General features: G+C 35.9%; 1 protein-coding gene across 2 annotated transcripts in view; it reads right to left on the bottom strand.

Annotated features, from left to right (window-relative positions):
* The window catches only part of LOC108965867 (LIM/homeobox protein Lhx1), a 154305-nt gene that overhangs the window by 12649 nt on the left and 113916 nt on the right, over window positions 1-27740 (bottom strand). For both annotated transcript variants that reach the window (XM_018928536.1, XM_018928537.1), the window contains exon 5: window positions 27225-27443. In XM_018928536.1, the coding sequence (XP_018784081.1) occupies window positions 27225-27443 (219 nt within the window). The remainder of the gene's footprint in view (window positions 1-27224; window positions 27444-27740) is intronic.

Genomic DNA, 27740 nt, shown 5'->3' with positions numbered 1-27740 from the left:
TTTTATATTATTTTATATTTCGTTTTTATATATGTATATAATTCTCTTTTATTTATTTTTCATATTTTATTCCTTATTTTTCTTATAAAAATCGTCAAAAATGATTGCGCCAATAGAGCAAAGTTTTCTACTGATACGGTTTGGATTTAATCCGGGTCAAATCTGATCAGGTGGTGTGGTAGATCCTATGAAATAAAAAAGTTAAAGCACCATCTTCGGACTTTGAGAGGATTTATAGTTTTATGGATAAGGTTAGATTATATGACGATTTCTCCTCTCAACTGTCGCGCTTTCATGAGCAGAGTCACAATACCTTTGGTCTCACTCTTTATGGATTTAAATTAACCTAGCTTCAGCTATCTGTGGTATGTTTCAGATACTTAGTCGTTTATTGCGGTTACTTAACCTGAATTAACTGACTCCATCAATTGAGAGACAATATGCCAATTGAAAGTCATTATAATGCTTTGTGTGAGAGTCTCCATTCTCAAAGCAGCTAGAAAGCTGTAATCTGGGCTCTATGAACTCATCCTTCATATTATTTTTGCAGTTATACGCATAACGAAACCGTGTATTATGACTGACTAATCTACGACCTTTTCGATAATTTAACTACTAAGAATTTTTTTTTTAGAAAACATCAATAGTTTTTTTTTTTAGACATGACTAGAACCTTTTTTTCTACCTAGGTCTCCGTTTAGTTTTAACTTTAACAGAAGTTGGATTCTTGAGTTCTTCGGCTGTAGCCAGTTAAAATAATATTCAACATATTTGCTGTCTACGGTAACATCTTTGCAAAAACAAGCGTTTTTGTATTCGTTTGAACCGCTTTTAACGATTTTTTTTCCAGGTTTTAGAAACATCCTAATTAGGCTCAATCTCGTTTAACCCATTCGTCTGCTCTACTATTCATTGCTACGTGACATTGCTGTTTTTGTGGAACTGATTATATGCCACTTTGCGGGCGGATCACTTTAAACGCCCCGCTTTGGCAAAAAAACTTGCAAATTATTGGTTACCTCGTGAGTATGGGGTGTTTCGAGAACGCTGCGCTTAAGACAACTTAGGGACACAGACGTCATCTGCGAAAGCGCCTACTTTTACCGCCAAACCAGGTGCTTATTCCGCTTCAACATACAATAAACCAACAACAACAATGCGTGTGCTGTTTTGCGAATGCCGGTTGTCGGTTGTCGGCGACGACGTAGCTGGCGGCACCGGCGCACGGTGTGTGCCTCCGTTTAAATATAATTTACCATAATTTTCAACAGAAGAAGATAATAACAACAAATTTCGCGCAACATGCGTTCATTACAAATACATACACATACTTGTTGCCCGTGTTGTTGTTATTATTAGCATGAACGCTGTCGCTTTGGCAATGTGTTGCTTCTCTCGGTCGCTGCGCTGTGCCAAACAATAATAATATTGGCCAATATGCCAAGCGTAACCTGTAATTTGGCTAAATGATCGAAAATGATGTTCTGCAAATGATCCTTTGTCTTTGCGAGACGCGCTACTCAAAAACTCTAACGGCGAGCGATCATCACAATTCAAACATCCTTCGACGAAGTTTTGAAAAAAAAAAAATACATTGAAATATATTGATGTGCTGATCAGTGTTGAGCGAGAGACGGGGCGTGAAGTGCCAATGCGGCAAATAAAATTGCATGCGCAGTCGAACAAGCCTAAAGTGCGGAAATAAAATATTAGCTGACATGAAACATGAGTGTGCGTTGTTCCGCAAACGCGCGCTCGCTGGCGGCAAAATCGGTCGGTAATGATGAACGCGTTCAGAAAGGCTGCGGCTCGGCTACGTAGTTGTATGAATGTGTAATTGCTGTTGACCATGTGTTGTTGTAGAATTGTTTTTGTAGTTGTTGCACAAGAATTTTGTTGTAGGAAAATTTTGTTGTTGTTGTTGCTGTAGAAGTGTCTTTGTTGTTGTTGTTGCAGAAGTGTTTTGTTGGTGTTGCTGCTGTAGAAGTGTCTTTGTTGTTGTTGTAGCAGTCGGTTTGCTGTTGTTGTAGAAATGTTTTGTTGTTTTATAAGCTTTTCTTTTTGTAGGATGTTTTATTGTTTTATGAATTTTTGTTGTTGTTGCACAACTTGTTGTTGTTGTGCAAATATTGGTTGTATATGAATTTGTTGCTTTTGCATACTTTCTTGTTTTTTTTGGTGTTTGTGATTGTTGTGCGTTTTTGTGTTGTTTTGTAACTTTTTGTTGTTTTTTTTTTAATTTGTTTGGAGGTTATGTAGCGCATTTGCTAATTGGGGCGTATAATCGCTTTCAACGCGCTCGAAAGCAATAATTTGTAGACCATTGATGTACCTCGAGTACATACCGATCTGCAGTTATGTTTAAGGGCATGCATAACAGAGAAAATTTTAACATTTTCATAAGCCTTTAAAGTGATGACGTCAATTATGCTTATTATGTCGAGCGCTAAGTATCAGATGATCGATCACAAAATTCATTAGGTTATTATTATTTTTTATTGTTAGTGTTGTTATTGGAAACGCAAGCTAGCGCACAGCTGCAGCGCTACATTTAGCGAACGCGCTCCATCATTTTAGCCAATTCTGGGTATCGCGGGGCAATTTATAATGTAGTTAGTGTTGTTGTCAGCGCATATCGATTATTTAATTGCTATATGTTGTTTGCTACAAACGCTTTGAGTTCAACAACTTTCTGCGAATAAATAACCACGCCGGTGTTGATCTCTCAACACTTTGCAGTCATAACAATCATCAGCATTTCCGCCGCGTGGCAAATGCTTTGAAGTGCTTCAATATATTTAGATATACATATGTATATACATATATTTGTCTTAATTTGCTGCTACACCAGCAAATCTGTTAAGCTATAAACCGTGTAGAAATGAGGTTTTCAACCGATTTCTAATCACACACACACACACATATGCACACGTACGAAGAGACGTAATTGATTACACCATTGCATCATTAGTGTGTGCATATGCGCCCGTCAACGACGCAGCTCAAGCGAAAATGAGTTGAAGATAGATGAGAAAAAAAGGAAGTGTATAAAACATGTTTTTTTGTTGTTTTTTTTTTTTTTTTGTAATTTTTCGTATCATTTTGCTGCTTGTATTTATCATTACTTATGCTTTAGCTACTTGTATCGATCATCTACGCTTCATAGTTATGCCATGAATTAATCGTCGACAAGTGGTGTTGTGTGGAAAAAAACGTATGCGATTCGCTACACCGCAAGCAAATGCTTGGCCCCGCATGCTAGTAGCATTACTAAGCATGAATGATTAGCTAATCGCGTACACCGTTGAGCGTGCGCAAGCGCAGTGGCAAGCTAAGACAGCTGTATTGACCAGCCGTTGACGCGGCTGCGCAGGACACTAACCAAATATGTTCACTACAACCCTGTCTGCATGTGATTTGTGCAAAGCAGTCGCATCTATTGGCAGCTAGCTGTCGCTAATCAAATATTAGGTTTGCTTGACATTTAAAACGCTTGCCCAAATAAAAGCACCAAGCAAAACTCATATTTAATAATCATAAAAAGTAAAAAGAAGATTCATAAGTAATTATGCGGCTATCAAGGCAAAAGGCTTTGAAGTCTATTTTGCTATGGTTTTGTGCAAGTAAATCGACCAGCTTCTGTGGCCACGTTTAGAAGTGGCAAGCACTAGCTTGTAATGAGTAGAGTGCTATAAAAATAAATAGTTTACAAATATTAATAATACGGTTGAGCGGGTTGAAGTATTCCGAAGCCAAATTGACAGCAGTGGATGTGGGCGCAACGAAAAGCTGATTGACAGATAATATAAATATGGATGCCGTGTCGTTTTATGATTATCACTTGCAACGTGAAATGAAAAGGAAAAATACGAATTTTAAATGGAAAGTGATAGAAGAGCTATTAAACTCGATAGAAGGGATTGTAGGAACCTGATCGGAATACTAACTCGTCAACGTCTGGTGGCAACAAACGCCCGCAGAATGTGGCTGACAAATCGAGAATACTGCAGGAAACGTCTAGAGACAGGCACCAGGGAAACAATGAAGCACCTATTGTGCACTTGTCCCGCACTTTCGGGGTGGTAATTGCAAATGAATACAGCCGAAGTTGGTGAACGGAACGTAATAACGAGGTCGGAACCATTGACATTAAGGCAACGCAGGTCACTGCCATGAGCGTAAACGCACTGTAGGCAAAGCCGAAACAACGCTTTAGAACCACGAAACGAACGATGCACACTTCAATTTAGATATTTAGCTTCTCCTGTCTTCACAACCCAAATACTAGATGATAGAAATTAGTTTCAAAATTTAATGAAAAGCAAATCTTGCGAAACACTTGGAGAAAAGCTTAAGTACACAATGTAGCTGAGTCCCTACAAGATTGTCTTCAGATCAGTACATAAATTAGTCAAATTTGAATTAGCAAACACATTTTGAGCATTGCTTAGGGGTTCCATTAGATCACGGCTTTCATAAAATCTTATTAAATTCCACAATAACTCTAGAATATTTTCATTAACTTTTAAGTTGATCCGCGTAATAGTTTCAGAGGTACAGCCTTGAGAACTTGTTCGCTCGCCGTCTTTAACGCGTTTCCTCGAAACTGTGCTGTTTAAGCCGGTTGGCAAGATTTCTCGGGAACTCCTCAGCCAATGTTCATGAAATTTTACACAGGTCTTAGAGATACAATTCTTAAAGACTTAGACGAAGATTTTTTTTTTCGATTTCAACTATTTAAAAACAAATGTCGCGAAATTTTCACTATCATTTTCATTCAATTGTAAAAATATCTGCCAAAAGTCCAATTTTCAGTATTAAGTTAAGGTTTTAGGTAAAACACGAATTTTTCACTTTAGATGATCCTGTAAGGAGTTATCGTACCAATGCAAGCGCATCTTTTTTCCAAGAGGTCACCGGAAGTGGTGTCGCAATGTCTAAGTTTAAAATATTTTTTTCCCGAAATTTCAGCTTATTTTGTTAATAGTGTATGTTTGTAACAATAAAAAATTTTAATAAAATATTTTATTTTTTATAAGAGAAAAAATTTGTTTAAAAATCGCTGTTCCTACCAAGGAAATCCATGTAACCACTTAATGGAAAAATTATTTACGGGTGATATGCGGTCGACAAGTAGTACTTTGAAAAAATCTAAAACACAACCAAATAAAATAAAAGAAAATATTACATAAGAATTATGACCATTTACTCAAATAAGAATGTAATACTAATTTCATATTTATAAAATTCCTATTTCTCAAAAAATATATTTTTTAACGGTTTACCAGCAAATACCAGTACGCCTTGCTAAATCTGCGTTACTCCAAAAATTTTCGACAAAAAATGTTTGTGTAATCTCAACCGGCAATTAACTGCAATTCAACCCGCAATTTAACCGCAACACGAGCGTTTTGGAAATTCAAAGGCGACGCTTTAAACGACGATGTGTTAGCGTACAATATAATGTGTGTATGTGCGCGTGTGTGTGTCTATGTAATAAACAACAAATAAAAACAAATCATTAAAATGCACAAAGGGCAACTAATCAACGCATTTATGGTAAATTTTTCTTACTATTCAACAAATAGTGGATAATTGTTAGAAAAAACGCAAGCGTAAAGTAGCCGACAAAGAAAGAGTAGGCAAAACAGATGGGCGCACGGACAGACTGACAACGCAACGCGCCTGATGTTGGCTTGGATGTTGAAGAAAAGAAGCCCACTTTGCGGTTAATAGTAGAAACAATGGAAACACGCGTTCGATTTCAACAACTCATCAACGGACGATTAATTTCATGAATTGACCACCTTTTTGGGCTGTCATTGCCTACCAATCGCCTACCGAAAACTAGTGATTTTGTAGATGTCTATAAGCCAGGGCTGCGGGGGTACGGTACGTACTTGAATAAATGGGTTATTTCTAGAATATGAAGTATATATGTATGTATGTGGAAACGACGGCATTACTTTGATATAACCATACTTACATGGCGCACTTTGCCGACAGGGATCGCCGCAGCTACACCGTCGGCACCTCTATTTTTTCATTATTGTTGTTGCTGTTGCTTTGTTTAATAATATTGCTTATTTTATTGCTTTTTCATTTGGTCTACACAAATTTCTTAACTACCGTACAACGCCTACGCCCGCAACTTGCTACTTCCTTGCAGCATGACTTGGCGTTAAGCGGCAAGCGGGCGAAAGAAATAATATATTTGTATAGATTGGGAAGGAAAGAGGCGTTAACGCTGGCGCTATCGGTAAGAAGGAGGAAAAAAAATACTTAAATATAGTATAAAGATACGCTGAGGAGACAAGTTGCAAGTCATCACCAGTGTTCAAGTAGCAAGTACAACTCTGTTTCGATTACGGTAAATAAAAAATAGCTGACAGCTACATGACAACAACAACAAAAAATACAATGACTATAACTCAAAACGCTTTTTTAGCATTTACCGGCGCGCAGGTGAGCGGTAGCTAAGCGCTCCACGAGCGTGCAGCCGCTTTTAACCGCAATCGTGCCGTCGGTAAGCGGCAAAGCACAGCGCCGCACAATGTTGAGCTTAGCTCACCACTTCCAGCACGCCCGGCGCAGCTGCATTTCAGAGAAGTTAATTAGCTGTGTTTATTGTTGTTGTTTAATGATTTTATTTAAGTTGAAGTTTTACTTAAAGTCATGCAAATATTTTCGCAGGAAGTAGAAAAGCGTGAAATTGAAAAAAATAATAATAATTTTAGGTTCTATTAAGTCCACACGCCACGCCAAAACTTACCAACATACTCTTTTTTCCGTAGCGGTAGATTTCAATGAATTTTGATTAGCGTGCGCCTTTTTTGAAATTTGCTTTAGTTCAAGCCTGTGCTTCTTGAATACAGTGTGTCCTCAAAGTATTATATTAACTGGGCTCCAATAGATCAATAATCCTTAATTTTTGAGCTATCGATCTGAAATTTGCAAACGTCTTTTTCTCCACAAGAAGGCATTCATTTGTCGGAACCGCCGATATCGGACCAGTAAAAGATAAAGTTGTCATACAAAGGGATCAATCAAAATCAAGTCTTGTATGGGTAACTTTTTTATTTGATAAGTTATCACCACGAACTACAATCTTCGAACAAATGGTTGAGATCAGATCACTTAGCGCATAGCTGCCATACAAACTGGACGATCAAAATAAAGTCTTTTTTTTTTTACCAATTTTCCGCCCAAACGGCGGACGCAAATTTGGTCAGGTCAGGTCTGAACATATTGCTCAAATCGGACACTATAGAATACAGCTCTCATATAAGGTAATCGATCAAAGTCAGGATAAATATATTTTTATATATTATATTAAAAACACCTACGAAGTGTCTTAAAACATTGATGCGGACGAAGTTATCATTTTTTTTTTTGTATTTAAATTCAATTTCGACCCATCAGTACAAAAATTCGCGTTCAGCATTGATTTTTGTAGGCAGCTATCGCTATGAATAGTACCAAAACGAACTAAAAATAAACTCTGAAGCAGCCGTGTGGATGTTGTTCTTGTGGCTAGAATTTTCTGCAGTTTTGAAGCCCACGACTAACTCTGAAAAATTCGATATATACAAAATTCAGCATAAAAAAATCGCCATTTAGACTCTCAAATACTCAAAACTGATTTTAGGTTTATATAACTGTGAAACGTATAGCTTACAAACCATATTTGCGATACCATTTCAAATTTTTTATCTAACCTTAGAGAGATGACGTTTGATTTGAAGCTGTGAACTAAAGTATCGTCATACTAACATAAATTTGATTCTGTATATTAGCGAAAAAAACTTTATTTAAAAACACTAAAACTCTGCTGACTAGATATCTTTGAGAAATAAACCTAGAAGATTTTAAAATCATATTAGTTTCCAATGCTGAGCACCAATTTGCCTCAAACTCAAATATTTCTTACGGCAAATTTTTTTTCAAACACACTGTGCCACAAACAAAAAACAATAATCATAAAAGTACCAACATACAACAATGGACAACTAATGGACCAACCAAAATCAAATCATAAAAGCAACCAATGGACCAAATGCCAAAATAAACCAAACAGACCAATCGGAAAACCGCTAACCAAAAGCGCCAGCTAAACAAAACACGTCGAACCACCAAAATCAACCAATCAATGAAAATAACAAAGCAGGGCCAGTACGGGGCAGGCAAGCAACAACTAGTAAGTAACAAACAATGCCGAAATAACAAAGAGGCGCCGAAAAACATGTGCAACCAAAACCAAAAAAGCCGTAGTACAACCGGAGGAAAAAATCACATTGGCGTTAGATGAGTTTTCAGTTTACAATTACAGCACCCACAGTTGCACATAGTTTTGATAACTTTTCACCACAAGCGTACAACAACTTGCAACACTGCGTGGCGTCTGTTGTGTAAGGGTCATACAAAATTTTATTTTCCTGCGTGTTCATTTAGTTACATTCATGAATTGCCATTTGGTGGCCCCGGCCTTTCGACTCGCCGCCAACGCCCTGAACAAAAGAAAAATCGCCGAATCATCGAAACTTAATTTTGAAACAATTGAGTTTTTCGATTGCCTTGTCTAATGAACAGTTTTTTTTTTTTTTTTTTGGGTTTTGTGCCAGGCGCCAATTTTCCATACCACACAGCATCGTATTGTTTTATTGTGATCATTTATGGATGTACATATCTATACTTGTACGAGGTGCGTTCAAAAAGTATCGCGAATTTTGTGTTTTTTCAAAAATTATTTATTTATTCATGAATATCTATTTTGTCCCCTTCAAAGTAATCCCCATGAGATATTATACACTTGTGCCAACGATTTTTCCAATCTTCGAAGCATTTCAAAAAGTCATTTTTTTTTCTTCTCCAGCTCCTCCTTCGATGCTGTCTTTATCTCGTCAAGAGAAGCGTAACGTCGTTCTTTCATGGGCCTCATTAGTGTGTTGTTTTTGGCCAAAAAGTCGTGCACAGTAACGATGTGGGAGCAGGGGCGTTATCGTGGTGCAACAGCCAATTTTTGTCACATCTCTCGGCCTTCTGAGAACATTTTGTACCACCGATAAACGTTGCTTCGGTCCAAGGCAGCTTCTCCGTATGCCACAGTCAACATTCGGAATGCATCCGCGCACTTAATTTCGTTTTTCACACAAAATTTGATACAGGTTCTTTGATCCATTTTTTTGAATAGGTAAAAATCGAAGACGATCCAAAACACGTGCAAGCAAAGCAGCTGTCAACAATTAAATGAACATTCATAATGGCCGAGCTTATCGGCATAAGTGAGAGACATGAGTACCAACATAACGCCAAAAAAAATTCGAAATTCGAATATACGTAACCCGCGAAAATTCAAAATTCGCGATACTTTTTGAACACACCTCGTATATGATTTCGGCGCTGAAATCAATGATTCCGATTTCTGGCTATTGTCTCTAGTAACTTGGAGAACTATGACCCCTCGGAAAAAGCATGAGCTGGCGTTGACAGGACAACACCTTACAGGATCATCTGAGTGAAAATTGATTTTTTGTCAGACATTTTTACCTGTGCAAAATTTCATGAAGATCGGTTAAGGATTTCCCGAGAAATCTTGCCAACCGACTCTAAAATTACAATTTCGAGAAAAACTTGTTTAAAGATGGTGCAAGGCTGCTCGGATAAACTTAAAAATTTAGGACAATATTCTTGAGGTATTGTAGAATTTAATAAGACTTAAATTAATTTGAGCTTAAATTATTATTACTTCTCTATTTGCGTTAATTGTGTATACAGGGACTATATGTTCATATATATTTTGGAACCTCCCATCTATTATATTTTATTTTGTTGTATTTTAACCTTTTTTTCATAGGACTTCAATTTTTTCGGAAATAATTTTTCTTCTATTCTTTTTCAAACTCTCTTTTCTTCCAATGGGTTGCATGTTTTTACTGTATATTTTTCTTACTATTTTCAAAAGTTTTAGCCTTAGTATTTATTATGAAAAAATTTTGAAGATATCGAGTTCCAATTTAGAGAGAACATTTTTAACATCGTTCTCTATCGCGCTATGGACACTGTTTTAATTTATAAATTTTACAATAACAAAACTAATTCGACAAAAAAAAAACGTGCCAAACCATTTGCCTCACCTCATACAGATTGTTGATATACAAATTTAAAAAAATTAAAAACTGTAGTGAAATACTGCTGCGTTGAAAGCTCAAGCAACAATCGTACTACAATAAATCAACAACCAAACGATTTCCGTATCATTAACATATCCAGCCGACGGTTGGAGCGTTCTTTCACAACATTTATCGGCCTACAAGTGTTTTTACATTTTTATTAGCCTTTTTTCTTATTTTTCTGTTGCTTTGGTAAAGTCTTCTTCCACCAACGTATTGCCGAGCGCCCATATTAACTGCTTGAGTGGAAGTTTATTTGCTCCATTTACGTCGCATATTAATCCAGAAAGACATTAGTCTAATGTATTTAGCAAGAAAAGCAAACAAGCCACAAAACCTTTAACAAAAAACCAAAATAATATAAAAACGATTCAAAAGAAATCAGCACTTGGTAATAAGAATAAGAACGCTGCACACGAATAATTGCCAGAAAATTAAGCCAGAAATGGTGCGTGTTGAAGCGGCAACACATAGATGACAACAACTATGCGCCACCGTCGACCCGGCGCCAACATTCAGCGATAAATGATCGTTGGCGCTGATCGTTATGGCGTATTACATGTACATACATACTTATGCTTATATATGTAAAAGAAAAAGTTTAAAGTTCAAGTCAAGCGGCTCAATGGCGCATGCGCCAACGATTTCCCTTTCCTTTTCAAATAAAAAACATTAAAAATAATATTCTTTTTGGTAAAGTTATGCATAAAAATGAGCTAAGTTTGTCGAAAAATTGCCGATTAACAAGTTTGACGCCAGCTTTGTCATTTGTCAACAGCGTCACTCACGTTTTCTTCTTACCATATCTGCCATGCGGTGTTTGTTTTTCTTTTGCTAATCACTTGCGGCGGCAATTTGTATTATTTGCTGTTGTCGTTAGCTTAGATTATGAGTCTGTGCTGCGGAGCAATTCTAAGCGCTTTTCGTGTGGGCGTTTTGAAGTCGTTTTTGCATTTTATTTTGTCTCATTTGGACTCGTTTTTTTATTTTATTTTATGTTATTTTTTTTTCTAAATATGTCGTGGGAGTTTTGCGATGGCTTTTTATGTGATATGTTTTCATGTTATGCTTGTATAGCGTAGCTTAGACGCCACACATCCGTCGTCTCGTAAAAATATAGCAGGATGTTGTCTTATGATAAATGTCCCGGTGCGTCTTTCCAAATAATTTGGCTTTATTTTGTTCGCTTTATTGCCATCTGTAGCAAATTTGTTATTTTAAATGTCAGATAAAGCTCACATCGGGTGAACCTGTTCGAACGGAAGCTTTTTGGTTTCATTAATTGTCTGTTAAGTTGCACGTATTGCTTTTAAGCGTCAAGTGGTGTTATTATAATATTCTATGATAATGACGAAAAAGCAGATTCGTGTGGGGTTTTGTTTGATAGTACTTACAACTCATAAAGTTGAATATTTTATATTTCAGTTGATTTTGTACGAGATGCGCAATGCTTTTTGTAGTTAGGTTAAGTTCTTTAATCAATATTTTTCATAAAGTGATTCTTAGTGATGTATGCGGCATCAAAGCTTTCCAAAGTACTTAAGTTGGATGTAAGATCGTAAAATAAGCAGTGAACTATATGATCTAAGTGGTCTAAACTACAACTACAACTGTGGATTTGGATTTTCTGTCACAAACACTCTAGGACTGTTGTTCTCATAAATTACATTGAAGTTGCAGCACTGAACGAAGCTAATAATTCTTATCTTAATGGGTTAGAGGTAGATAAAAAGTACTAGTTGTGTAAGTTAAAGATTTATAACTATATTTTGAAGTAAGTAGGACCTGTCTCACTTCTTAAAATTTGGCGTTGGATCTGAATTAAGCAATCCAAAATATTTTTAAGGAATTTGTAAAAGTTGGGCTTAGCTTTTAGCATGCACGAACATAGTATTATATATTATATATTTGTAAATTATGTTCGAAGGAAAAGTTTTAATAATAATGTCGCCTTTAAACCACTCTAAATATACAATTTTTCATAAAAAGCTATTTTGTTTTTGGAAGTTCTATTTGTCAAAAATCAAAATCTTTAGTAGTTCTTTGGAGATCGTATATGGCTATAAGCTTTTTAGCAGCTTTTTAGTATATGTATATGTATTTCATCTAGTTATTAGTAAAACGTTCCTTAAAACACTCTTTAATGCTTCTAAATATATGTTGTAAACTGATTGTATCCAGTGTACAATATCTTGGAAGAATGAATACATAAACGAATGAAGTAAATCGATCTCTTCACTGCTGAACTTTCGGTTTTAGAAGCTTTCAGATCACATTCTCAGGGACTCATTTTAATTAGATTCTGAAATATGTGTTTTTTAATGAAACCATAGACTCTCTGGAGGCTACTAACAGAAAACTTGAAAAAGACGAAAACGTCAAAACAGCTGATGAAACTAATGATTTATAAGAGATAAAAAGATTTGAGCAAGACAAGTGTTGACGGCTAAGTTGCAACAGGCGACCTTTGAAACTGGCGAATAGATAAGAAATAGAGATAAATTACACACACTCGCGTATATATTTGTAAACTACTAACGAAGCCGAGGTGGGTCGTAAAAGCACATAAACCGTTATCTGCTTCCAAATGTGTTCGGGCAAAAGGTGAACGCCGGGCAATAACGTCGGGCTAACGAATATTTGTATGTATGAGCCTGACACACTCATGGCTTTACACCTGTACCGATACACCGGTCAAGCGCCTGCCTATACGTTTACTTGTACCGTTACCGTTAAGTGCGAGCACACACAGAAATTAAACGACCGACCGGACCTTTATGCGCACCGGCGGCGTTGCGACAATTTTACGCCGTTTGCGCATAATGCGATCATTAAAATGTTGAGGAAAGCCATTATTTGCGTTGCATGCTCAAGTGGACCGTTGCTTCTTTTTGTATTTGCTGTTGTTATTGTTTCGCGCACAATTCGATTTCGAGCTAGATTTGGGTGAAAAGAACCCAGACCTTTTGTCGTGCAAAACTTGCACTTGCAGCGCGAGCGTATAAGAAGGAACTATACGCAGATAAGGTAAAAGATGTTGTAAAAAGGCAACAAATTGTAACGGTTGGCGAACGCTGAGGAGCAACGCGAAAAAATGCATAAAATCGAACTATAAAAGTCAAATGCATGCGACAAATCTGAGCTGGACGACACACAGCGGTAGTGCGATAAAACGGGAATATCACCAAAAACAACTGCAACAACAAGCAACTGCTCCGCGAAAGAAGTCTAAAGAAGGTGAGGCAAGGACACCAAAGTGACCAACCGTACCAAATTGCTCGTTAAATACAAGCCGAAAAAGGGTAATTCAGCTACAACAACAACATCAAAACGGCAACAACAAATACGAAACACCAAAAATAAATGCAAATCGCCTACAAATGACTCATAAAAATCATGTGGACAAATTATGGCCACTGTGTCGCATGTTTTCCGCTAACTAACTGTACATGTGTATGTGTGAGTGTGTAGCTGGTGAACAGCAGCAATTTGTTGAAGACACCTACTGCACCGCGTGTGTTGGCTTCATGATATATATTTTTTATAATTGTGTGTGTGCGTATTTGTCCGCCGGCGGTGTAGATCTAAGTATTCAAATTATTATATTACAGAAACAAGTCAAAACGATAACTTCAGCGGTACTGAAGTTATAATACCCTTCACAGTTTCATTTCATATAGTCTGAAAGGGTTTCAACAGACTTCATCTTTCTTTTGATCGGTCAGTTTATATGACAGCTATATGCTATAGTGGTCCGATCTGAACAACTTCTTCAGAAATTGGAACGCTGTCTTGAATAATAAACTGTGTCAAATTTCATGACGATATCTTGTCGAATAAAAAAGTTTTCCTTACAAGGATTTGATTTTTATAGGACAGTTCGTATGGCAGCTATATGCTATAGTGGTCCAATATTGATAATTCCGATAAATGAGTGGCTTCTTGAGGAGAGAAGGACGTGTGCACAAATTTCAAATCGCTGACTAAAAAATTGAGGGGAGGAAATTTGCAAAACTGCTTCGTTCGCCACATTTATAGCGTCCTCTACATTCTTGGCATTACAAGCAACAACGAAACCTTCTTCAGGGTATATGATAAATTCACTGCATAGACATACATGTACATATGTGTGTATGTATGTGTTTAAGAAAGTCTGGAACATTGTAGCCATTGGTTATGCCATTGCATCCGTAAGACGCTTTGCAATCTGCTGCTGCTGCTGCTGCAGACAAGTGATGCCTTTTGATGTTTTTTTTTTTGCTGGTGACATTAGCAGACAGCGGTTTGCAGTCATCAACTTCGTGCGTGCCCTCGAAATTTCTCGCCTTCCAACAGTCACCCACCAGTCGACGCGTGAGTGATGATGGCAAACATACTCACTTTCGTTAAATTCACATATGTAGATATGTGGGTATGAGTGTATGTGTTTGATTGCGCATTGCCGAACACTTTTTTCCTCACCCGCTGCGCTCTGCCTCCTTTGAGATCAAATTACCATTTCTCAGCTCATTTTCGCTTTCTTCTTGTGCTCCGCTGCAGTGCCCTTTTTGGGAATCAACAGATGTACTTTGAAATAGATTTTTTACGTTATTTTCTGGATCTAGTTTGTTTTATTTTATTTTTTATATCCTTGTATGTTTTTCTTTAGAAGTGGTGACAGTTTGTACCCCTTTACCGTTGAACTGTAACCACAAGCACTTTTACTTACATACATATGCTCTTATTCATTTTTGGTTTCATTTTCGTTCATGCTTGAATCATTTTTGTGCTCTAGATTTCTTAGTTTTCGTTTTAAGGAAAGTGTGACAAATTTCGGAAGTCTGTGAAAGGTTCATAAAATCAGAGTGAAACGTGTCTCGCCACCATTTTAAGTGGTTTCAGAAAAACAAGTATCGCCGAGAGAGTAAAGTGTGTATGTTAAAGTTGCTGTTGCTGTTGGTGTATTGTTAACTTAGACTTAGAATTAGTGTGGTTTATGTCTTCAATTTATGCTGAATTTCAAATTTTTAATGAGTCTGCGATATTAAATGAAATAAAATTATGAAGAATGTACTTAAAATTGTTTCTGAAAGCACATTTTCAGATTCACCTTTGGCATAATTCTCATTTTTACACAAATTATCGAGAAACCTATTAATAGATTCAATTAGACAGGATTCATAATTTAAAGAAACAATTTTATGATAAAAGGATATGTTTTATGCTAAAAATGCATATCTAGGTATTTTAGTGGTAACGGAGTTACCCACTCCTCCTATAACTTTTAAGTCGAGAACTCGTCAGTACTCGCTAAATATGTATATACATTAAAGGCATTAAATTTCACATCCAAGATGGCATAGAACGATTTCTTAAGAGCTGATGCCAAAATTGGACAGTAGACGTGGCACCGCTCTCCTTTAGCTGTAATTCTCTATAGCAAGACCTACTCGATCAATTTGAACTAAATTTAGTACATCCCATCTTACCGACATTTTGATGATGCAGTATGCCAATTGGTGAAATTAGACAACAATCATGTCTACTTTTCATATACAATATACTAATTTCAAATTCTATCTAATCAAAATATGTGCGATATATATTATTAAGAGGTTGCATGAGTTTACGGCCTTCAAAAAACTGAATTGATTCTATAGTTATCCTGCCAACCCGGGAGCAATTTTTTTCCGAGGGGTTACCGGAAATGGCGTCGCAATGGCCGAGTTTAAAATATATTTTTCCAAAATTCTTTGTAAATAGTGTATGTAGTTACAAACTATAGAAAATTCTAATAAAATATTTAATTTTTTATGAGAAATAAATCGTTTAATAAAGGCTGTTTTTACTCGAGGAAACCCATGTAACCCCTTAAAATATCCAGAAATTTTATTCTTATAACAGTATTTTCTAGTGTGACAAATAGGTAAAATCTAATAATCTATGAGGAATCCTTATGAGACTCAGAGAGCATTTTTTCTGGTAATTATATGTCATGATGTTAACACAAATAAAAGAGAGCCAATGCTACTCAAGCTACCATATACCAAAAATTAAAGACCTGAAATGAATTTTATAATGAAAGATATTTTCATAAATATTGCACTAATACATCCTGCTGAATTGCTAATTATTTATTCTTATGCCACATTTTATTTATGTATATTAAGAGATAATATGTGCAATGTCCGTTCCAAAGTAAACAGAAATTTTTTTGAATCTAGCGCCCCCTGGTGGCGCCATCTGCATGTCAACTGGTGCTTTAGAAACTGCTATCTCTATCGATTGTCTAGTGACAATTCATGACATTTCATCTATTGGAAGTGAAGTTCGAACAAAGATCCAAGATTAAATTTTGTTTTAAAATTAGTAAAACTTTCACCGACACGTTTCTGTTGATGAAACAAGTTTATGGCTATGATTGCCTATCCCGAAGCAGAGTGCACCAGTGGTTTCAACGTTTTCGAAGTGGTCATGAGGACATAAATGACGATCAACATGTGGGCCAATCAAAATCCGTGATCACCGGAAATTCCATCGAAACTGTGCGTGAATTCATCAAAAATCAGCCGAAATCATCATTGAAATTCGTGGAAATAGAATTGAACATCTCCAAAGTATCGATTTATCGCATTTTGACCGAATATTTGGGCTTACGAAAGGTGTGTGCGCGGTTTGTTCCGCACAAATTGACTGACGACCAAAAATTGCTCAGAATGAAACATTGGAAGGAGCAATTGTGACCGATTATTTGACCTAAAATCACATTTTAATCATTAATCACTCCCCGTTTTCACCTGATATGGCACCGTGCGACTTCTTCCTTTTCGGAAAGATATATTTGCTCATGAAAGGAAAGCGTTATGCAGACGTAGAGGTCATTCAAAGGCTTGCTGGCGGCCAACGAGCTAAAACACTCCTTCGACATACTTTTGGTCAGTGCGAAAACCTGTATTGAAGCAGAAGGAGATTATAATAATAATATAATAAATAAATTTATTGTGCCGAAAAAACTATTTGTTCTGTATTTTTTTGTTTGTTTGTTTTTGTCTTTCAAAAGTCCTGTTTACTTTGGAACAAACCTTGTATATATAGGAATACAAATTAAACCATTTCATTCCAAAAACATACATTATCCTGCCGCTAATACGTTTTTGAAACATTTCAAACACATATTTGATCCACACAAGTAATCACTGATCGTCTAACACCCTTGTCAACATGCGTTTACGTCTAGAACACGCAAACTATTTCATTATCTGCCATCACAAGCTAACAAAGCGAACATATGTTGCGGCTACCAATCAACATGTGTCTGCGGAGATGAAGTGACTGCTCGGCGGCCTGTCGCTCCATATCAGTCAAAAAAATATTTCGAAATTATTAGGAAATCATTTAGCTGAAACAGTGAAACGAAAAAGTGAAACCAAAAAATGTTATAATGACTAAATCAAAGAAGAAATACGAATTTGCTGAGCAGGTAGTTTGCATCATATTTATTTATGTGTGTATTTGATAAAATTAGGCTTTGAAAAGTCAATACTATTTACTTTTTAATATTATACACGCCATAAACAGGCGTTTAAAAGAGTGAAGCAAAGCAAGTGAATCAGCATGACTATATGTATGTATGTATGTATGTGTGTGCGTGCCGAGCGCCCAATCCATTTAACCCAATCCCAATCAACCGAGTATTTAACAGCTTAAGAACAGACATGTTGACAGGTTACAGGCGCAATACAACATACACACCTACATGCACGTGCAACAATACCTATTTATATGTATGCCCCTGTATGTGCTGCATTCAGCGCTACTTGTCACCGGCAGCCGATATGATGACATAAGCATCGAACGCCCTGGCGTCGGCATTGGCCGCTTTGATGTGTCATTTGATACAGTTAAAGGATATCAAAAGCGAACGAACAATGGGGGCAACATGCCTAAAACAATTGCGCGCCACAATGTGTTTGTTGTCTTCTCAGAGCAACACCTTCTTAGCGCTGTTGTGCAGTGACTGTAAAATCGCTTCACACTTTCCAAAAGCGTAATGCGACTGCCAGTTCGTCGTAGTTGTGTCTTTAAAATGAAAGTGACAAATTCCGAAAAATCACAGATGGAATGTGTAGTAGCAAGCAGCGGCAGAAAATCATGCATGCAGCGGCCGGTATGCGGCAGCAATACGTTCTCTGTATGTGTGTTAGTGTTGTTGTCTTAAGCTGTAGCTGTCACATGTTGTCAAGTTTAACATCTTCATTAAGTTGCAGTGACAAGTGGTAGGAGACAGCAACTATAAAAATAAAAGAAACAAATTCGGTCAGTGCCAAATTTTCAAAACACTAAGGGCGTTGTTAGTAATTTTCGAAATTGTGACATTTTTTGTTTCACGGGATGCAGGAATCTAGTAGTAGATGACTACTAGTTGCTTTCCGTCATATTCTTTGTTGAAGATTGTTTGGAATTAGTAGTTTTTTGGAAGCCATTTTTTATGTTTCATCATTTAATTATGTTTTGCCAATTGTAATGTTATGTCATTTTTTATATCTTGATGTTTTATGTCGTGTCTTTTTTTATATCTTATCTCTATTATTATTTTTGGGCTTGTCATTATGTTCATCCACATTTGTGAAAATTATATTTGAACATTTTTGTAAATACTAGTTTAAGAATAACCATTTTTTATAGTAAGTAAATTACATAGTTGTCCACCATATTTTTCCTACTTCATTTTATGCTATACCTTGTATCATATGTTGTCATATTTTGTGCCTTAGTATATTCCATGTCGTACCATCATTCATGCCTAATTTATCTCTTACCATTATTAATATCCTACCATATTTTATGCCTTGGCATAATTCGTGATTTACTTTCAATGACTTTAACTAAACTCAAAATCTTTATTTTATTTATGTCTTGGCATAATCCATACCTTATCATATTTTATGTCTTGCCATAATTCATGACTTACTTTTAACAACTTAAGCTAGACTCCAAATCATTATCTCAACAAAACTTCAAAAATTTTTTTGCTATTTGTAAGCTCGGTTACAAAATCTAGTATAATTTTATCTTCGTGAAAGCTACTTGTCTTATGCATGATTTTATATTTCACAAAGCCATGCACATTTTTAATATTCTTTTATGGTGAAAAACGGCATTTAAAGTGACTACTAACTAACTATGAACACTCTGATAGCTTAAAATGCAAAAGCAAAGCTAAACAGTAAAACAGAAGTGCATTTCAAAGAATTGTGGAACTGTAATGGAAAATATTTAACTTTTTGGCCTTTCTAATCAATTAGTTGCATATAAATGACGGCAACAGCTACCGCCATATTCTCCACCTATTACCACCGTCAGCACAACTAGCGCTGATGTTGTGCCGACCAACAACGAGCAAGCAGTCAATAACCTAAAGTCTCATTTCGCCGTTTCGCTTCATGACAGGCCGATCAGGCCACTCAAACGGCAGTGCAAAGCTTTTCAGCGCTCCTGTTGTGGCTGCTCCTGCTGCTGTGCTACTGATCGTTGTCGTTGATTGCCAAGCCAGCAGCTGACAGACTGCAGTCATTTACTACTCACCTTTTTGTATGTGTGTGCTTTATTATGGTTACTATTTATTTTTCAAGGCTTCATTGCACGCCGCGCTGGTTAGCTGACGGCAGCGGCAGCAAAGGTTAATAAATGAGTGAAAATAAAATAAAAGTGGTGAGAATATAATGTGAAGGGCGCAAAAGTTGCACAAACGGAAGTTAGGATGATGGTTCAACAGAAATATGATTGTGTATGTGTGTGTGCTTTAAAAATGTGCTGAAAAAATTTGTTTGCATTTTAATTACTTTTTGCTTATAAATAAGCGTTAACGCCCCACAATATTGTGCAATTTTTTCTTTGCATATAAATTTTTCTACTTTAAAAAAGTTTATTTAAAGCAAAAGAAGCAGATTGATAAGCGGCGATAAGCGAAGAGGCGCGCGCGTACACTTTTCGGGAGACGCCAGCCGAGCGCTGCAGCCTATCTTTTGTTGTCCGCTAAGCGCACATAAATATTACGCGCTTGCGACGTTTTAAATTTTCTTAGAATTTCTAAATCGCTGTTATATTTATTTTTCAGAAATTTTAAGACTGAAAATATTTTATGCATCTTTCCTTAATCACCACTCCAATTTGCTTCTATTTTTACGTTAATTTTTGCTTTAAGTAAATCGCGTGTTTTACTAATAAAGCAGTTTTTCATCTAACATGCAATAAAAACAGAGTGGCTGTTAACTATCACGCGCGCTTATAGAAATAATAATAAAAATACTCAGAAATTGTTTGCAAACTATCACGCTATATTCTGCTGTACACACTCACGCAGAAACATGCATCGTTCATATATATTTAGCCACATCTCACGGTCACGGTTATCAATGGACACGCCTCAAGCACCGCGAAGGTGACTGCCAAGCTCTTACCAACAGCGCGTCACAAGCGGCTACCGCTGGCCATTATTACTGCAGCCAACTTGATTGTGGTTAACTTATTATTTGCACATTATTGTTGGCGCTGTTGTTTTTGCTGTTGTACCCGTACTTGTCAGCAAATAGCTTTTGCAGCGCTCAAGCTCCCACCTTATTACTTTGTGTTAATTATGTGCAGCTGCAGGGGTCATTGCGTCAGCGCGCGCGGCAGCTTTTACCCTTTACATAGTTAACGCCGCGACGCGTTGACAACAGAGCGCGCGCGGTAGACGCGGCGTCAATACAACTACGSGCCTGGTTTAAAGTGTATAAATTATCGCGCGCGCGCTTACATGTAAACGTTTACACATATATATGTATGTATTATATGTAAGTTCATACGCGCTGTGCTACACTTTAACAAGCCCAACGCTCTCGGGCATTGTTTAACACGCACGACTTAACGCCTCTTGCGAAACAAGCCCGCGTGCTGCTTCTCCAATTATAAACATACCTATGCGTCAACTCCGTTATATGCGCTTTAAGTAGCCGACCGCAGCATGCAATATACTGTGCGCATATTAGCGCGTTTTCCTGTTGCTACTCAGTATCAATCTAATCCGCGTCAACTGTATAGCCGCGTTGTTTCACCAGCAGCGACGTACATATGCACAGCTCACACATATCGATGTATGACGATGCATAACGTTCTTTATTGCTCAGCGCCGCCCTTACCATATCACTTGTGTTGTCACGTTTCGTCAGTAAATATCCTCGAACTACTTAAGGCGACACGTTGCGCGTACCGCGCGTACCGCTCGCAGCTTTCGCGTAGTGCGAAAATCCGCAAGTGAAGGGCGTTTTGACCGCAGCAAACTTACATACATACATTTGTATGCTTACTAAAATATCGCGTTCGTGCACGCACACATTACGCTCGTACGTAGTTAGCTGGGCATTCGTGGCCTGCTTGACTACATCACACTTTCTTGCGCTAAATTTAATCTTATTACTTCATCACTTCATAACTTCGACAGGTTAAGTCTTTTACAGCTCGATCGCTTCATTCATACTTTAATGTTTTCATTCAGCATGCGAAATATTTCAACATACTTTGTTTTTTTATTAGTTTTTTTTGTATTTTTCACACATTATTGGTTTGCGGCGATTGCTAAGTTTTTCGAAGTTTTCTGTTTCTGTTCCTGTTTCAGTTTTATTTTTAATATTTAAATTTTTTTTGTTGTTATTGTTTAATTTCTCAAGTACCAACTTTTCGCTTTGCCAACAGGTGATAAACATCTTAATGCGCTTAGCGCGCGAAGTCTCAAGGCATTCGAAAAGCAGATTAAAATATCAACTTGTCTTACTTACTTGCGATCTCTCGAGCTTAAGAAACTGCCAAGTGAGAACTTAATTTGCGTTAAGCACAATATGCACATTTATTTATATATATATACATAAGTATGCAGTTATGTGGTTTTAAATGACTTTGTAATGTACATAACGTTATATAAATTTAACCGTAAGCATACAAATACAAAGCTGATGCTATGTAATCAAGTACTTTCCTATGTGGGGTATTGGCTACTATTTCCTAGGTAACAGACTATAGTATGATATTTAAATTTTCAGATATTTGCATTAGGATTTTTAATATTTCAATTTTATTTCTTTAATGAAAATTGTGAAGAACTTTTATATTCGGGATTTCTTTACTGCTCGAAAATTTCGAAGCATATTTGTGGTATTTTGAAAATATTTTACTTTATTAAGTCATTATTATAACAATTTTGAGGCATTTGCAATTTTTTAAAATTTCGGTACCCCGAAAAATTGCGCTGTTTAACTTAAAAAAATACTCTGAAAAGTATTTAGCTCACATTAATACAACAATGTTTAAGTATTATGTATTTGAATTTTTTTTTTTGGATACCGAAAAAATTTTGGGACTTTAAATTGTCTTGTTCTTTTTGATGAGACAACTGGGCATAATATTTAAAGTAGTAGGTAGATATATGCGTTGAGGTAACCAATATTTTAATTTTTGAAATAAATTACTTTGAAATAAGAATTAAAAATTGTGAAAATTATTATTTTCTTGATTATTGTGCTACTTGTATGATACGAAACTGAAAACTTTGTTTCTTAAGAATTATTAAAATTACTGAGTCCACATCCATATACCGATTTTGAAGCATTTTGCGAATTTTTACAGTTCGAGACTCCGAAAATCGGGATTTTACATTTTGGTGTAATTTTTGAAAATAATATATCAATCAAGCGGGAGATTGCCACTTTTTTTGTTGTAAGAATTTCTGGTTTGCTAATAAATTGGGCGATGAAAGATTTCCTTACTAACTTTAAACCCGAAGCTTTAAGCTCCTAAATTAAAAAATTGAGTGAGTTTCAGCAAAAGTAATATATTGTATGTGTATGTGCTTCTGTACATTTAAATATTTCACCATCGCCACCATTTTTCCACAATTTTGCTCACTAAAGCCGGAAATCTGGCGCAAAATGCGTTTTATGCTCTCGAGTGCGCCATCTTAACTGCACCGTTAACATACAAAAAAAAAAAAAAAATGGAAAATAAATCTGGAAAAAACATCATTTATGTGCTTAAAAATATGTGGCGGTAATATTTTGCTTGTAACGCGGCCGCACAAGTTTGTGGCTTCGACGCAGCGCGCTTGTTGCAAGCTGACAGCGTGCGGTTTATGTTCTTCGTACTTTTGCGGTTAACAGACGCAATTTTTCAATGGATTCTTTTTTTTTTTATACTCAAACTCATATTTATTATTATAGTTTTCATTATTTGTTTTTGTTTTTGCTTCATGCACATTGCAATGGCAGTTAAAATGTTGTTGGATTTTTTATTTCCCTCGCATTTATATAATTTCATATTGCTTTTGTTTTTATTTTTGTTGTTGTTTGTGTGCGGGCTTACAGCAGACATTTCGTTGCTTTGGTTTACCTTTGTAGTTCTTTGCTGTGCGCTTTGGTTTATGAGCACAGTGATTTTGTTGTTGCTGCTGCTTTTGTTGTTGTTGTAGTCTTGATGCGGCTGCACCGAATGTGGTCAGCCATAACTGACAAATGTGGCTGTCAGTTGCAGTTCAAAACAATTTTCTGCATGAGAATGTGAGCATTTTTGCGGTTTAGTGTTATTGTTGTTTTTTCTTTTTGTATAAATATTACTTGTTAAACGGTAGAGTTTTATATTTTTATTTGATGATGTACATACATATAATTATACATATGTATGAATATATTATTATGATATTGTTATTTCAATCACATTTATTTCTGTTAGCAAGCATGTCTAGCTTTCAATGCTTCTGAAAATAAATTCCGTTAGCTTGGAAGATTAGACAGTTGGCAGCTTTTTAAAAATTCATCGAAAAAATTTGGAAATAGTTGAGAGGTTATGCAGGTCTTGGAATATGTTTTGATTATGGTTGCCACCTATTTCATTTGGTTTGAATTGAAAAAATTCACAAACAAATAATTCAAATATGGGCGACAGAAAACCAAAGAGACACTTTTTTGAAAGTTTTGTTTAGAAGAGTTGCCACTTTTTCGTTTTTTGTATTTCAAAAATATTTATAAATTCACCGAATTATTTCAATCTCTGCATAAATTAAAGCTCAAAATAATGTTTAAACAATTTTTATCGAAGGTTGCCACCTATTTAATATTTTTTTACTAAGAATATCTATACCTTCATCGAATTATTCAAATTCGTACATCAAGCTAAAGACAACATTTTTTGAAGAAATTTGTTGTCGATGGTTGCCACTTCTTTTTTATTAAAAAATATTTATAAATGAAACGAATTATTCCAATTGGAACATTAAATAAAATACAAAGTTATTTTATATTGATTTTTAAGAATGATTGCTATCTTTTTAATTTTTTTTATATCAAATATATTTAAACTAAGCTTTGAGGATGGTTGCCAGCTGCTTGATTTTATTATTCAAAAATATTTATTAATTAAACAAATTATTCCGATATGGGTGAAAATAAACAACAAAATTATAAAAAATATATTTTTTAGCATGGTTGCCACCTGTCTGTGTCTTTCTATTTCAAAAATAGGTGCAAATGAAACGAACCGTCCAATTTAATACAATAAACTGAAGCAACAAAGCATAGCAAACGTCTTCAACAGTGTTGCCACAATTTCAAAAAACATTAAAATCAATAAAATCGTTCAAATTTGTTTTATATTTGACAGCAAATGAAAGGTATTTGAAAAACAAAAAAAAAAACATTACTTCCTTGAACAAATTTTTATCGCTTTGGTAGTTTTGGCTTACTTACCAATCCTACAATTTCTAAACTATGGTAATTGAAGTTTTAAATAAAAAAGGCTAAAAAAGCTTATTTGCAAAATCTCTAACCACCCTGTGCATTATTTTAAATCCCAGTTTCATATTATTGTTTTTGTTTCTTGCATCTTTCCTCCTTACTTTTTTGCAACGCTGAACTCACTTGACCTTAAAATCTGTCTGTTAGTTACGCTGTAGCGTAACACATCACTTTGATTTGCTCAATATTCGTTGCTGTCGTAGTGCCTCTACCACTTCTACACAACAACAAGCTTAACTAAGCTCTACAACTGACTTCTTTCATAGTCACCTTGTGCAACTTCTATCATGCTTTCCTAGGTGGGTACCTTTCGACGTCTGCCTAGCGATCGCAGCAACAACCAAGGGTATTATCCGTTGATTCAGCGTTGTAAGAATACACCGATTTGCTAACGTCTCAAGCGTTGCATAAAAAGGAATAACAACAATAAACAAGCAAACTGAATCGAAGTCATCATGACTAACTGGCCATCTATAAATGATTGTTTGCGCACAAGCTCAGGAGAGGAGAGGCTTCGCAATTGCGGTTGCTGACTGCACAGACGTATATGTAAATATATATAAAAATTCTTATATACTTAAACAATATAAAGATATGATATATATGTATATATATTGTCTTGTATCTGAATTCCCAATAGGCAATTAGTCATTCAGTCAACCGAATCTCTACATTTTCAGTTAGCTGCTCACTTGTTTCTATTTTTTGCCTTTATTGTCGCTACTTATTAATTTTTGCTTTGATTTTTTTCCTATACTTTCAATTTTTACATTTTAATTTTATTTATTGTTCTGTTGTGCAAAATTTACTCGCTACAACGCACAAATACTTTCAGCTCATTAGCATAAAAAGTTCATAAATAACCAACATCAGCAACCCTGCCAAATGGTGTGCGACCCGATAACATCGAAAACGTTAAGCGACAAGCAGCAGCACATAAAAATTATTAAAATGCTGCATTAAAAAATTAGAAAAAAAAATCTCAGAAATTTATGCAGACTATGCGCTCAGCAAAGCTTTTGTAGGCGTTGATTATGTGTCTCGCAGTTATAGACTTTGTTTTAGTAGGCCCCTTTCATGCATAAATTAATCTATTTTGAATATTTAGTTATTTTAATTTTTATTCCGGCCGCCAAAGTTGGAATTTATATTGATTGGGTTTATAGTACACATTAAAAAGGCAAATTTCGTTTTTTTTTAATATTTCCGGGGAGCGAATTATGGATATCCAGGCAACTTCTGCATTCATAAATTTTTAATATTCGCTAGTGGATTTCAAGAAATCGTGTTTTTGGATACACATAGGTATATCGACTGACATGTTGACTTTTTCTCCAAAAAATTTGAAGATTCAAAAATATCATTAACATTTTTTAACTTATTCGAATCGGCTTCCAAAAGTAAAAACGCGTTTTTCTCGGTGAGAAAAATTTCACCAAAACAGCTGGAAAATTCGACTGATGAAATTTGGATATGATCTTCTAAAAAATATTTGTCATGTAATGATCAATGGAATGCTGATTTTGATATTAATTTCATTTTTAAAGCATATTTCAAAGTGTATACTTATTTGCAGAATACTAATTTGTTTGTTTTTTGAAACATGCGCCAAAAATGTAGGCAACGTTTTCTAAATGCTTGTTAATGTGGCCAATGTTTTTAAATATCTATTTTATATCAAGGAGGGTGGAAAAACCTTGTCAACACTTCTCAGTTTTATATGTGTTTAGGCAGTTTCGAGATGTTTTCATTTATGGATAAGCGCCGAAATGTAGGCAACGTTTTCTAAAAGAGAAAAGGTGGCTATCATCCGAAGCGTGAGCTAAAGTCGTTAAAGAGAATGCTTCGAAGATTGCAAAAAACTATATTTCGTTTTTTTTTCTTTAATTTTTGGTTTTGTTCAACTTCAACAAAGAGACATAACTCGGTATTTCGATAATTTCTTAATTCATTCAAATTTTAGTTTCATAACAATCATCACACGTCAGTATTCATTCGCACCTCTTTCACCAGTGCCAATTACATATACGAATGCCAGCCGCCTTGATGAATCTGTTAAACGGCACATTTATTTGCGATTTCGCCATGCGCCGCCTACATGCAAAGCGCTCATTCATCTTTGTGACAGTTTGCACGCTTTGAAAATATGCGTCAACACTCATACACACACACACACACACCTTTATAATGTCTTTTGTATCAAATATTGTATTTTTTTTTTTTTTGTTTGAATGATTTTCGTTTATGCAAAACTCACCTGTATCACACGCATCGGCAACCCCGTCTCCTTGGCCAATTGTTCCCTAATGTGCCGTGTCGGTTTCGGTGTTTGATTAAATGCCGTTTTCAGTACCTCCAGTTGTTTGGCTTTTATCGTCGTTCGCGGGCCGCGTCGCTTCGAGCCGTTCGCATCGTCAGGACTCTTGTTCTCCGCCTGCGAATCACCCCGACCGTCAGGATCGCCATCTAAGGAACCCTGTAAACGAAAAGATAAAGCGAATAATATAGAAATGTAATGCAATGAAGAGTAGGGGGGCAAGTGAGTCTGAATTTAATTTTTTTTTTTTGGTTTTGGTTTTGGTAAAGCTGAGCAATTTCATTTGCGCCGCCGCACAATGGCTCAACGTTGCAACGTTGTAGTTCATACTTGCCGTGCATATTTGTTGAATAACCATTTGCAAATCATTAATCATCAGCGGTAACACTACTAACACAATCGGTTGGCCGACAGCGTACAACATCATCAGCAGCGCACCGCGCATAATCATCAAAC

This window comes from Bactrocera latifrons, unplaced genomic scaffold (genome assembly GCF_001853355.1).
Source record: "Bactrocera latifrons isolate USDA-ARS-PBARC rearing strain unplaced genomic scaffold, ASM185335v1 scaffold_15, whole genome shotgun sequence".
Classification (NCBI taxonomy): Eukaryota; Metazoa; Arthropoda; class Insecta; order Diptera; family Tephritidae; genus Bactrocera; species Bactrocera latifrons.
The sequence above is the reverse complement of the archived record's forward strand: the minus strand, read 5'-3'. Positions and strand labels throughout refer to the sequence as shown.